Here is a 15,000-nt window from a genome sequence, read left to right on the forward strand (position 1 = left end):
CATCCAGCTACACTTTTTAAAAAATGATGTTTTGATGTTGTAAACAAAGATTATAGGAAATATTATTTCAGTTTTTATACTTCAGTGTTTTGTGCTTAATTCAATGATACACTGTAAAACTTTTGAGGTTAGCTGTTCTTAAATTGTTGGTGTAATCTGATTAGATGCACAAGTTATTTAAACTTAAATGATATTAACCCTCTGAGGTCTAGGGGGTTTTGGGGGCCTGGAGAAGATTTGTCATGCCCTGACTTTTGTACTTTTTTCAGTTGCTTCTAAACATAGTGGCTAAAGTCTGAAAACACTGTATTCAGTACAAATTAGGTACTACAATAATATATAAATAGCTTGTATGTACATTATTTTGTTTTTGAGAAAACAACATTTATGCATGGTTAGTGAAAAACTAAAATTTTGTCACTGAAAAAGTCACTGAAATAAGGTCATAAAACACATACAGAACATTTGTTCACCAGACTGTCAAACCTGGAGCTTTTGCTTCAAATGGATGTGAAAATCATCTTGTTTACTCACTTAAGGAAACAATATATTGATTTACATTTTCTAAGACTATTTTTGTTGGTAAAAGTCATATGCGAGTAGGCGTCAACTATCATGAATATCATTGTGATTTATACCTGATAAGAAAAAGACCCGCATAATGAGCCTCTCAGTCAGGTTTGTTTTTCTGAGGGAAGAGTTACAAGAAAGAATGTGAGGACAACATAAATGTATATAATTTTATATTTGTAGTTTATTTAGAATATATTGAATTATCCCACAAGTCAAGTCACCTTTATTTATATAGCGCTTTAAACAAAATACATTGCGTCAAAGCAAATGAACAACATTCATCAGGAAAACTGTGTGTCAATAATGCAAAATGATAGTTAAAGTCATCATTGAATTCAGTTATGTCATCTCTGTTCAGTTTAAATAGTGTATAACTACATACAACATAATTTAATATTCACTTGGGGGAGCAGTTAAACAGTTTATTAGTAACAATCACAGCTGACTTTCAAAATGAATTTTTTGCACCATTACTCCAGTCACACAATCCTTCAGAAATACGTTTAACAATCTGATTTTCTACTAAAAACAAAAATAAAAATTGACATTATTAACATTATTGTGATGGTCCCTGATACTAGTAGTACAGTAGAACATTTAGATGATGTAAATTAAACTTCTTAATGTTTTACTTGATTAGACATTTAGTCAGGAATTATAGTTTGGAAAAAGTCTAACTAGTAAAATGTTTACATGTTATTTGAAAACTAGTACAAGTATATAAATAAATAAAAAGAGACTTAATCATGTTTATGATCTCTGCTGAATAAAGCACTTCATCCTTTTTTTTTCTGAGGAAATCCTGAGGTAATACTCAGCGCATCTTCTTGGGGTGAATTATTTCCTATTCATCTCATCGCAAAGAAAACATTAAACAAAAACTTGAAGAAGAGTTTCACTGCATTGTGTTCTGTTGTCTGGGTGTATTCAAGCCATGCACTTCAGTGAATAGATTCTGAATATAATTCATTAGTATCTGAATAGAGCGTTCAGCGCGGGGGCGTGGTCACATTAGAAGATAATGAAGGGAGACGTGAAAAACAGACATCGCGTCGTTTTCATATGGATTACTTTATCACAGAATATCTGTTTTCAGTAGCACTTGTTTATTTTAAAAGTAAACATGTCAAGCTTTCTATAGATATCTCTCGCATGTCTCTTCGTTGAGTATTCACGGAGTTACACTTCATTTTAATGACGCGTGTCTAAATGAAGATCAGGGCAGACAAAGGCTGCAAGCACATTTATTTCATGTGTTTCCTAATAAAAAAAGAAAGTTTTAGCAGCTGCTTCAGATATCTGTAATTTACTATATAACGTATTGTTATAATACCAATCAAAATCCCTATATATATTTATTTATTTATATTACAGATAACTATATTTAATAAATAAACAACATATTTTTCTTGAATATATGTAATAATGTATATATGAATATATGAATAAATGTATATGTGTGTATTTATATAGACATGACGCAGTACACACATATAATAAATATACACAGTACAATGACAGTGTGGGATCCGGCACAGTGACTAAGACAAAGAATTACAATAACACTATAATTATTCCACAACAGATGATGTCAACAGGTCAGGAACACACACACACACACACACACACAGGTAACATTCACAATACTTGACAAAACAGAACTGAACAGGCTAGACTTTAAGTGCAAATAAATGAGGATAATTAATAAAACTCAGGTGAACAGAATGACCCAAATCAAACATGAGGAGAAATTAAGGTCATACTGAGCATATAGGGAATGAAAACACAACAAGACAGTTCTGTGGTGTGACACACACACACACACACACACACACACACACACACACATATATGTAAACAAAATTTTTTATTTTGGATGCAATTAATTGCAATTAATCATTTGACAGCACTAGTACTTAAATATATTTTTTTGTGTATTCATGAATGCCTCTGGGCTAAGCCCTGGATATCTCCTCACTCCAGCTGACAACTGACCCGCTGTGTGTGTGTGTGTGTGTGTGTGTGTGTGTGTGTGCAGGACCCAGCACCACCTGTACGGAGGACTCGTGTCATCATCAGGGGGTGTGTCTGCAGCAGTGGGAGGGCTTCTCGTGTGACTGCACCATGACGTCCTACGGGGGCTCATACTGCAGCGATCGTGAGTACACACACCATCGCCGTCTTCTGCAGTGATCCTGGCCACAGATCACACTGTAGTGTTCACAGAAGTACTTTTTATTCCAGCTCTAAACCAGCTTCTGTAGCTGCTTTGAGTCCTGTGTGATTTATGGACCCTTTTCACAGACTGTGATGACGCATTTATTATTATTATTATTGTATATTTCATATTTATATAAAGAATATAGAAATATAATTATTATACATCTTATATATAATTTGCCTTTTTTAAATGATTATTTACCACACATTTCAAATTTCAATATTTACACATTTATTAACATTCATGCATTCAATATTCTTTTGCCCAAAGCGACACACAAAAGAAGTCTCGAGGTTGCATATGTTACCATGGTTCCCCGACGGGAACGAGATGCTGTGTTGAGCGCTTTGGTAACACCCTGGCAAGACCATGTTCTGAAGCAACAATAGTGAAGTGAGACGTCATGAAGGGGGTCATGTGAACAACCAAGAAGCGTAAAGGCGCATCCGGCAAGCACGCATGTCAGCCTCTGCTGAAGTTACAGGGATGCAGGGAATATGGAAAAGAGATGCAGCGTCTCTTTCCCTTCAGGGAACCATGGTTACATACGTAACATCAAGACGTTCCCCTTCAGGAACTTGAACTTGGGACCCTGAGGTAGATGTCAGATCGAGACTGTAGAATTGCATGAATGTGTGTGGAGAGGACCAGCCTGCATCAGCACAGACATCTTGAAGGTCCACACCCACTGATAAAGCCTTGGAGGCCGTCATACCCCTGGTCAAGTGCGCTCTGACCCCTATAGGTGACTGGAGGCCAGAGGACTCATAGGCCAGTGTGCTAGTCTCAACAAACCACCAACTCGGGTTTTCAAGGTCACAGGAACCTCTTACTTAGGTGGAGCAAATGAACAACTTGTCTCAGCCTCAGACACGCCCACAAACCATTGGCTAAACGTCTGATTCATAAGGCACACAAAATTTAAACACTTCAGGAGTTTCAAAGTTGTCATCGATTTTCTGGAGACATGAGTGTTGTGTTCTTTAGCGTTCCACCTGGACATAAAGATGCCTTCACACCAAACCCCATCATGAAAGAAGAAAGCCATTGTGTTTACAACTGTGATGACTAGCGCTTATCATGATCAACTAAATACTGGATTTTCCAAAATATGTAAAAAGTTTGCAGCGTAGACTTCTTTAAAATAAGTCCGAAAGTTTTACACACTGGTCTGTTATTGTGGCGACATTTCCACATGCCGAAATGTGATAATGAATTAAATGAGCTGAGATTTGGTTGTTTGACATGTCGGTCAAACAGCCTCATGGGCGGCCTTGGCTAATGAAAGCCTCCAAGGATTCTAGACCTTCGGCCATCAGACTGAATGAACAACTGATCTGCCTTATGCCACTGGGCAGCTCTGTGAACGTAAGCATCTAGTGCTCACACTGGACAAAGCAGATTGAGTCTTTCCTGGCCTGCTTCCTGGAATGGAGGAGGACAAAAGGCTTGCAGCACAATGGGACCAGGCAACGAGGGGGACACTTTAGGGACATACCCATGTCTCGGGTAGAGGAATGTCCTAGCCATGCCCGGGGCAAACTCCAGACATGACAAAGCAAGTGCCTGGGGGTCCTCCATCCTCCATCCAGTGAGGATATAGTGAGCAGATCATCTTAAGTGTGAGGAACTGCTAGGTCCCATAAGGGCACCTTGGTGCACTCTCGATCTCGTCTCGATGCCGTGCCACCATCTGCTCTGACTGAGCTAAAATCAACCAATTGTAATTCAGTATGTGGATGCCCTGGAGTTGCAACGTAGCCAAGGCAGCATCCACACAGTTTGTGAAAATGTGGGGTGAGAGTGACAGGTTGAACGGAAGAACCCGATACTGGTATGTTTCACCCTCGAAAGCAAACCTTGGGAACTTCCTGTGTTGAGGAAGCATGGATACATGGAAGTATGCCTCCTTGAGATCTATCATGACAAACCAGTCCTCAGACCTGATCTGAGACACAATCTGTTAGACTGATAGTTAGCATCTTGATCTGAATTAATTTGAACACGTGATTCAGTAGATGCAGATCTATGAGTGGACACAATCCCCCATGCTTTGTCAGAACGCTGATTCTCTCTCTCGAGGAAGGAACACGTTCTGTGGCTTACTTTTTCAAGAGAGTTTCTACTTCTTGTTCCAATACCAGAGCCTGCTCAGGGCCCGCTAATATAGGAATAACCCTGTTGAAGCGAGGTGGACGAGAACCAAACTGGATTCTGTACCCTATCTCTACAGTGTGCAGGAACCAGTCTCTTGAGACTGGTCTCTGGCATCACTAGAGGAGCCACTTCATTGGCCTGAAGTGGATAGCCTGCAGGGAACGACTGAACTGACTGCTCTAACATGAGCATATTCCCACCAGGCCATTAAAAATGACATCCAGCCTGGTTGAGAATCTTCGAGGCCTTCAGGGATGATGATGAGGATGGGGAGAGATAGCTCGCAAGCGCCTGCTCCACTGCACTTTGCTCTCTTTCTCTGCTGGCCAGTTGATGTTGAGCTCAGCTACAGTGCGAGTCACAACATCTCAACTAGCTCCTTATATGCATGAGAGTGCAATAGCAAATCTCCAGTCTCCTCCGTGTCTACACTCATCACATCAACCTCCTCTGAGAAATATAGATGAAGTACCTGGCTCTCTCTCCACAGGGAAGAAACCACAAGGCAGCATCCGATCCCTGAGAGGGAACCATGGATCTAGCGGTTGAGGACCGAGATAAGGACAAGCATGTCTCAAAGCCCTCCACTATATCCACTTGCGATCCCCACAATAACAGCTGCAGCTGTGTCTCAGCAACAATGGGCAAGACCCAGCTGGATCCCGAACCTGTCTGCTTTCATCGAAGATGGCCAGGTGGGAGCAGAGCACACGGAGTGGGAGAAGCTCACAGTCATGCAGACAGCCCCCTCGAGAGCTGCCCAAGCATGCTCCACTCCCAAACAGACAGCGCACAAATCGTGTGTATCCCCACCTGAGAGATAGCGTGGGCAGGGAAGGACACACGACGTGAAATGCTGTCTGCTCGCCACATTACATTTTGATTTACACTTTGGCACTTTGGCAGATGCGCTCACTGAAGAGCATGAAACTAACATGTGCGTTTGCCAGATGTACCTTTATGCTTCTTGGTTGCTCACGTCACCCTGCTCGTGACATCTCAATTCAGTTTTTGATTTCACACATGCTTCAGAATTTGGTCTTGCCAGGGTGTTCCCAAAGTGCTCTACACAGCTCAAGTTCCTAAAGAGGAACATCTGGATGATAATATAGATACATAGTGTTATGATATAAACAGTTACAACAATACTTAATAAAGCAGTTGCTGTATAGTGAGCTATATATCACTGTGCGTGATTGTAAATATAATATATACATCTGACGACTTTTATCCATTTCTTTATATTGTTTCCTCTTTTGTAAAGTTGAAGTGGAAATGCTGTCAAGGTTTTTTTATTTTTTTGTCATCCTGCTGTCATTCACAGAAATGTGTGACGGGTCCACTGTTCCCCTGTGATGAACATGTAGAGGTGTTACAGATGTAAATCACACAGCATCTGTGACTCTGATCTCCTCTGCGCTGCTCTACAACTGAACCAATGGTTTCACTGCTGTTTGTTTGATCTGTGTGTGTGTGTGTGTGTGTGTGTGTGTGCTGACTACACGCCATCTTCATTATCTGTTCCTGTGTGTAATTTGATGTTAATTTCATCTCATCTCTTAATTGGCTGATTTATTGAGGTTAATAATTGGTTTTTCGAGGTCTCCCTGTTGGTTTAGTTGGATTAATTGTTCGATAAGTGAAAGACACAAGACACACTGGAGCGTTAGCTTACGAATCTGAGTACTTCCTGTTTCCTGTAGATCTGCAGTGTAGTGAGCATCTTTCTGGTATTACTAGACTGGCTCAGACCTGAAGCTGTGTTTAGTGTCGATGGAGCACTGCTAGCTAAACTTACCTGCTGAAACAGATTAACTAGATTCGTTTTTATGGCTAAGATAGTTAAGAAGGGTTTAAACATAAGCTGGATACTAGACGGTTGTGAAATAAAATGATTAAGGTGAACCAGACAGAATCCACACCCGTACTTTAAAAACAAACGAAAACAACTTCAACCCATTCATAGTTGCTTTTTTCCTTTTATTTTTAATCAGTACATGCACATTTATGCATAGAATAATAATATATGTATGTTTTAATATGTATAAAATTATAACTATAATATTTTTTATTGTTATCATTATATATTGTTTTTTTTTTTTACTTTTCTTTTTAATTGTTTAAAAAAATTCTTAAAAGTGTCTCTGATGCGTGAGTTAATGAGCAGGTCTCTGGGTGTCTGGTGTGTGTGATTCTGTCTGCTGTATCTTGCACACTTCTGCATCTGTGTGTGTGACTGCTGATAAAGTTGTTTTCATGTCGTCTCAACTTCAAAGAAAAACCACTCACACTCCTTTCACTCTTTGGTCTTTCGGTGGGTTCTCTGCTGTGAGCGTTTCACTCATTCAAACAGCCTTCAGCGTTTGTTTCTTGATGACCTGATTTGACACAATCTGTATTCTAAGAGCAATAGAAATAAACACACACACACTCACACACACACATACACAAACTCTCTCTCTCTCTCTCTCTCTCTCTCTCTCTCTCACACACACACGCGCACACACACACACACAAACACAAACTCTCTCTCTCTCACACACACACACACACACGCACAGTGTTTACTGATGTATTTTAGAAATGCTGTTTTACTGAATTCTTGCATCATTAAATCACTCATTTCTTGTTTATTACCGTGAAGCTGCTTTAGCACAGTCTGTACTCTAAGTGCAGTAGAAATAAATATGACTTGACTTGACACACACACGCACCAGCACACACACACACACACACAAACACACACACACACACACGCACACACAGGGGCTTCTTTCTAACGGGTCAATCTGGCTGTGAATACATAATTCAGAGCTGAAAGATTTGTGTGTTTTCATCTGCAGCTGCAACACACACACACACACACACACACACTGATTTACATGTAAATGAGGTCATCCCAGAGGCATCTATTAAATAGTGTGTTCTGTTTATGTGAATCAGTATGCAGTGATAAGCGTTCAAACAACAGTGCGCTGGATTGTTCTGTGTTTGTTTTGGTTCTGGTCGCCGTTATTGTGTGTTTTCATTATATAATGTTACGTACTGTATAATAGTGCTGTCAGTCTGATCAGATGAGTCCTGACACGCTCAGATCAGCTGATGTCACTTCCTGTCCATCATCACACAGAAGGTCAGGTTGAGTCCGCTGACCTGTGGAGAGCAGCGCACTGACGGCTTTTTAACGACAGCACGTGTAAAAGAGCAATTAATGTCAAGACTGATCATCATCATCATGAGTGCTGCTATCAACTGAAACAAAGAGACTAACAGTACAGTTAGGCAAGCCACGCCCCTGAATAAACTCCTCCCCTGGATAAGTCCCGCCCCTGCTTTACAGAGCATCTGATAGGAATGAGAGTGACATTCAGTGATTTCTGTGTTCTGATTGGCGGAGGTGACGTCATGTGACTGATCTCGTTCCACAGCATGTCAAGTGTTGTTTTGGCCATTCTGACAAAGCAAAGTCTGTCGTAGGTTTGGAACCGATTAATTGATTATATAAATGTACCTCTTCAGAAGAGATTTGACTGCATTGTGTTTTCATCTTCGCTCCATGTAATAGCTAATAAATCAGTGTTCTTAATCGTAATGCTGCTGTGTCTACAGAGGTTACGGGAAACAGCTGTAATTCTGCTGCTCCATCAGCGCCACCTGCTGTCAGAGAGTGGATCTACAGACACTCACATTCACATGAAGCTTGAAGAAAAACAAGCTTATGTGGATTCTATACATTTAAACAATTTGGATAAGTTATCTAGAATCATTTACGGAGCAGATAAAATACATATGATCAATTATTAATTATCATTTTGACTTAACTGTTTTCTTTATTTTATGGCATCTGCCTATACAGTTAACTGAGTCAACATATAATATAGTTATTTATACTTAATTCTAAGGAAATATTAAACATGATGTTAAGATTCTTTTATTGTCATATAAAGCTTTAAACGGATTGGCACCTATGTATCTAGCTGAGCTTCTGAGACGGTACGAAACGGCCAGATGTGTTAGATCTTCTTTTAATCAATCGCTGGCAGTTCCAGAGCGAGATATAAAACAAAAGGAGATCATCTGAACGTGTGTCTGTTTCCAAATGTGGATTGAAAACTGTATAGATGTGCTTTTAATATTTTGTGATTTATTTTTTTTTTATATATATTTTTGGGTTTGATCTTTTCTGCTTCATCATATTGTGTATAGCTCTTCATAAAAGTATATTTTATGATTGTGTTTTTATATTGGGTAAAGCACTTTGTGTGTTGTAGCTATATTAAAACAATTGTACTTATATGAAATGTCACAGATGTATATTTACGGAGTAATCCACTCTCTCGTAGAGGAGTTTTCTCCTGAGATTCAGAGCCAAATTACAGGAGGAGAAAATGACTTCAGAAACGTGGCAGCATTCATATTTTATTTCCACACAGAGATTGGTAGCTCTATTAAAATCTGTTGACTTGAGCTGTTTTTGATCTCAGAGCTTTCACATGTTTTTCAGGATACTGCCTTCTTCCTAAATCATTTTCCTTCAAATTCAGCTGAAAAGGGTCACAACATTGTGGATTACTCAGGAAATATTCATCTATGGCCTTTAATGTCTTAGCTTTCTTCACTAATCATGTTTGTCTATCTTTCGATTTTTTTAGCCGGAGAAGTTTCTGAAATTAGTTTGATTTGATGTTGAATGATTGGTTAATATTTGATCCATATCTGATGATGTTTGTCTGAGTGGTTCAGTCCTCATTAGCAGTGCTGTTGATGATAGAGAGATCATGTTCAGTTAGGGTCTCAGTAAATAGATGCTGATTGGTGTGAATCATCCGTGTGTGTGTGTGTGTGTGGGCGGGGGGGGGGGGGGTGGGCGGGGGGGGGGCTGTGTGTGTGTGTTCACAATAATGTTTCTCCATTTGAGTCACGTCACACTCGTCCTTGAACGCAGATAAATGCTTATTCTCGGAGCTGGACTGTGTCTGACTCATCACTACTAATGAATCATTACTGACGTCCGCTGTTTAACAGAAACACCTCAAGACGTCCAGTATTAGCACATTAACGTGGAAACACACAGTGTTCTAGATGAACAGCTGTCAGTCAGTTCTGTTATCACAGATTCTTGATCTGGTGCGGATTCGATGACCTGATCACAGCCAGTGTTGTTTTACTACTATTATAGTTTTTATTAAGGTTTTGATTACTTTTATTTATTTTAAATTTATTTACATTTTAGTAATTTTGTTTTGTCATCTTTATTATTTTTTTAATGCATAAATAGTTTATTATTTTTTATTTCAGTTTTAGTAATTGAAAATGAAAAATGTTGAGAAATGAGAAATCCCAGCTCACTGAGATGAAATAAGTTTTGTTTGTTTGTTTGTTTAATTATGTTTCATTTAAGTTTATTTTACTCCAAATAATGACTTTAGTTTTGGATTATACTATAATAACCCTAGTTACTTCAAAAATAATTTACACAAATATTCTTTCCTATTTAAAGTTTCTGTCTTGTTTCAAAAAGTGTAAAATCTTAAAACAAGATTTGGCAAATTATAGGGTTTGGAAAAAACTCATTTCAACACCTATTCTCTGAAAACAAGTCTTAATAATATCCAGTCCTAAATGTCTGCATAAATATGTGTTTAATCTTGTAATTAATTGTATTCAATAATTGGGACCTAATGGGATCCTCATGAAAAGACTGACGGAGGAAGAGCCTGGAATATGTTCTTGACAGTAGAGCGTCAAGAAGCTCCTCATCACAGCAGTAAAAGCTGCTCTTTCTAGAGTTTTTCTTCTGTTCTTGCAAGCCTTTGACTTCTCATTAATAATGAGTGTGGAGCGCTCATGCTCTGAATGTGGGATGAGGATGAGGAGTGCGTGTCCTGATGAAGGGTTGAATTCATGATCTGAAGGTGAACACATCTTCAGCAAATGTTCATTTATTGATGAGCTGTTCATTTAAATCAGTTCTGGTCATTCTGATGTGAGGGAAGCGTAAGAATCAGCAAACCTCCAGGTGATCAAGTGATATAATGATCAGAACACATATGAGCTTTGGGGTAAGATCTCATCAAACCCGAACCACAAACAGCAGTTCGCTCCTGACTCTGGTCTTGTGGTTGGACTCAAATCAGAGGATGATAATTGATCTGACAGAATGTTCCCTCTTCTGTTCGTGAGGGGGATTGTGGGATAGCGATGGTTCTGAGGAAGGGTTTTCCCGTCTGTAATTACTTGCTGAGACCGCGAGGGCAGATCTGTCCTTCACATTCGCTCCTGTAATGAAAACTGTGTCTGATGAGGCGTTCTAACAGAGAGAATAAACCACATCCCAGAAACACCGCTCGCTCCTGCTCCTGCTTACAGCTCTTCAGTCCATCTCGTGTTTTCCCTGCAGGAGAGAGAGGATAAGACCAGCTCCTGACGCTATCTGCAGTTTCCAGCTGGATAACACTGCTGTAGAGTTGTGTGTGACACTGGTCCTGGGTTTGAATAACACAATAGATAAGTAGACTGCAACTTGCTTTGGAAAAAAAGCATCTGCCAGATGCATTAATGTGAATATTGAACATTGAATGTGTGAACTGATTCAATGTGTAGCTTGATTGCAATGTAAATCACTTTGAATAAAAGTGTCTGCCGTGTAAATAACAAAGTCTTTGCAAATATAAGAAGTTTACATTTTTGTAGAGTTTGGGAATAGCAGCACAGAGGTCAAGGGTTAGATTCACAGGGAATGTGTCGACTGATTAAATGTGTGAGTGCATCCTTTAGATAAAAGCATCTTCCAAATGCATTAAAGTGAATATATAAGACATTAATCCGTTATAGTCATTAGCTAGTCAAGATGGTTGATTAATTGATGTTTAAATGACATTCACTGATGTGCTTCGCTCGGCAGCACAAGCTTGCTGATTTTAGGATTAAACATGCTGAAAATTCATATTAAAACAGAAAAAGAAAGGAAGGAAAATAAAAGTTATGTATTTAATAAGATTAGATAAGACATTTGCATTGTATTTTTTGTGTACTATAAAATAATTGTATTTTTATTTTAATTTGAAAATATAATCATATCACTGTGAGGTCTGTTTTGGGTTTTGTTTCTTGTTCTGGGTTTTCATGTCTTTTATTTTGTAGTTTGTTTCACACTTCCCTCCCTCATGTATCTCTGCCTTGTGTATGTCTCATCTTCTCATTGGTTATTGTCTTGTCATGTGATCAGTTCTGTTTGCTCATTGGTTGCTTTAGTCATGTGTCTTGTTTCTCATTGGTTGGTTCTTGTCATGTGACCCTCATTGTCTGTATAAGTAGCCATGTCTTTGTCATTGTCTCTTGTGGTGTATTAACGTATGCACCTGCTGTTGGTGAGTCTGTTCTTATCTCGTCAAGTCTTTGGTTATTGTTTGCATTTTGGATTACACTTTTAAATAAACTGCACTTGGGTTCATCTAAGCTAGCCGTCAGTGGAATACTCATTACAAGCACTTTTTATTGACTATTTTGGTTATTTTATTTAAAAAAAATAAAGTGCAATACTTGTGTGTGTGTGTGTGTGTGTGTGTGTGTGTGTGTGTGTGTGTGTGTGTGTGTGTGTGTGTGTGTGTGTGTGTGTGTGTGTGTGTGTGTGTGTGTGTGTGTGTGTGTGTGTGTGTGTGTAGATTAATTAATGTGAGTACCAATCCAAATTTCCTTGTGCTCTCACAAGAATCATAATGAAAATCCCATGTGTTCTTCTGCAGATAATTCATCTTGACCACAATCTTGAACTGAATTGTGTCATCCGTTGCTTTCCTGTAGCTCAAGCAGTAGATCATGACATCATGGCTTTGATTCCCAGAGAAATTGAGAACTGATCAAACCTAAACGTACATCTGTAATGCAGTGTTAGTCTCCTTGGATGGAAGCATCAGTTGGACATTGATCGTGACTGAGTGTGATCCAGCAGTGTGTTTGGGGTGTTTGTCTTTCTCTCATTACTTTGAATCACCTGAAGTCTTCTGCTGTACCCACATTCCCTCAGTTTCTTGAACAATCTGCCCACCGCAGCTCTTAAACAAAGCATCTCAGAGCTTTAGAAACACATGTGTTTGAATCGAGGCTTGACTCTCTCTGGCTCTTCTGTCCTGGCGCTCCATTAAGGGTCCAGAGTTTCCTCTCGAGAGCCGCTGACAGGAAGCTGGAGCAGAGCAGGGATCGATGTGAATCTCCCAAATGCATCTCTGACTGTGGAGGGGTGCACACTATTGATCCTCACACACACACACACACACACACACACTCAGCACTGTAACAGCATCCGGCTGCTGGGATCGATCCGTAGCTGTCATCCTCACATTGATCCGAGGTCTGTTTCCATCTGGTCTGGGCTCATGGACGCCGCTGAATCCAGTCTTAATCTGCTCGGAGACTTTAAGATCTGGTGCTAAGCTCTCGTTTGCCTTCAGCCGTTCAGATATTAAAGCAGTAATTAGCTCCAGCGGCCCTGAACGAGCGGTTTTAATTGTCTGGTTGACGCCCCAGAGGTCATGAGCTCTTGATAACAGCTAGTTTTCTTCATCTGATTCAGTGTTTAACTCTCTTAATGATCCTGCAGAGGCTGGTTAGATACAGGAGAGAAGCCGGAGATCCCCAGGTGTGTGTGTGTGTGTGTGTGTGTGTGTGTGTGGACGCTTGTTAATGATGCGCTCACACTAATGCATGTTTACCAGAGTATTGGAGGTAAATGTGTTGCCTGCAGTGTTTCTGTGTTATTGTGATGAAATACACGTGTGATTTACTTCAGACTACAGTTGCTCTTTACAAACAAACAGAAAAGAAACTGTGTTTTGTAGCAGCCAGTTAAGCTGAATGCAGTTCTCCTCTCCTTCGGCTGCTCTTGTTCGGTGTTTCCACGTTGCAATTATACACACTTCATTAGGAAACTCAAATCACTACTGAGAATTATTATTATTGCAGTGTATGTTGGGTCATTCCATGTCATTATAATATTATTTATAAAAACGATAATAATAGTATCAGCTGTATACAGAGTGAGCAATAATGGTTTTTAACCACTGAGAGTAGGTCATGTTCATCCATCTGGAGCTGCCTGAGATGCTCTGTCTCTGGACTGGAGTCTGTTGATGATGTCAAAAGGAAAGTTTAAGACCCAGTATCTAAAAGTACTTTACAATATCTTAAATGCTTCTTGAGTTAAAGGCATGCACACCTTTGGAAGGAAAAAAAAAAACCTTAAAGTGCATTTTCCCCATTTCTGAACGGTCACCATTGGCACATAATGCAGCAAAGACTGTAGAAGTGAACAGATTTTACTAACAGAGCTACTAATCTCTGTGTTAAAGTACATTATGATGCTGTTATCTTTGTGAAGTCATTTCTACCCCCTGTAACTTGGTTCTGAATAATTTGACCGCCTGGGGTTGATTTGACAAGGAATGACCCTATTATCATTTTGAGTGGCAGAATTAGTTGTATTTGCTTTGCTGACATGTTTGTGATGTAGTGATAAAAGACAAAAAGTGATACTTTATACACGTTGTAGTGATGGTGAAATATCATGTGTGTGTGTGTGTGTATATACATATAGCCCATCATGGGAACCCCTGAGAAACATCATGGTGTCAGTCACTGATCTCTGGTGAGCATCTGTTAGAAACACACAGACTGACACACACCAGGATCCACTGCAGAGAGATTGAGTCTCTCACAGCCTCACCCACTCCATTAGACGCATCAGAACAGACACTGGAGTCTGCACTGCGTTTGCTTACAGATGTGTCTGTAGGATTGTGCTGTTTGACAGACACAGGTCCTAATATCTCTCATATATCAGATGAGTCCGTCTCCATGTCTCTGTGAAGTCCGTGAGGATTCGTATGTGTGCTGCTCTGGAGGCAGTATTCACACACATCACACACACATGACCTGCTGAATCTGCAGCTTGATTTAAATCAGACAGACTCATTCAGTTTCAATCATTTATTATGCTCCAGTTCAGCTCATAATTACCCCAAACCCTGTCTGTCTGTTTGTTAATTGCGTTT

General features: G+C 39.6%; 1 protein-coding gene across 1 annotated transcript in view; it reads left to right on the top strand.

The window, feature by feature from the left end:
• The window catches only part of LOC113080236 (neurexin-2), a 269,544-nt gene that overhangs the window by 162,930 nt on the left and 91,614 nt on the right, over nt 1-15,000 (top strand). Inside the window, exon 14 of the mRNA XM_026252449.1 lies at nt 2,612-2,731. Within this exon, the coding sequence (XP_026108234.1) occupies nt 2,612-2,731 (120 nt within the window). The remainder of the gene's footprint in view (nt 1-2,611; nt 2,732-15,000) is intronic.

The sequence above is a fragment of the Carassius auratus genome, unplaced genomic scaffold, assembly GCF_003368295.1.
Source record: "Carassius auratus strain Wakin unplaced genomic scaffold, ASM336829v1 scaf_tig00030446, whole genome shotgun sequence".
NCBI classification, from domain to species: Eukaryota; Metazoa; Chordata; class Actinopteri; order Cypriniformes; family Cyprinidae; genus Carassius; species Carassius auratus.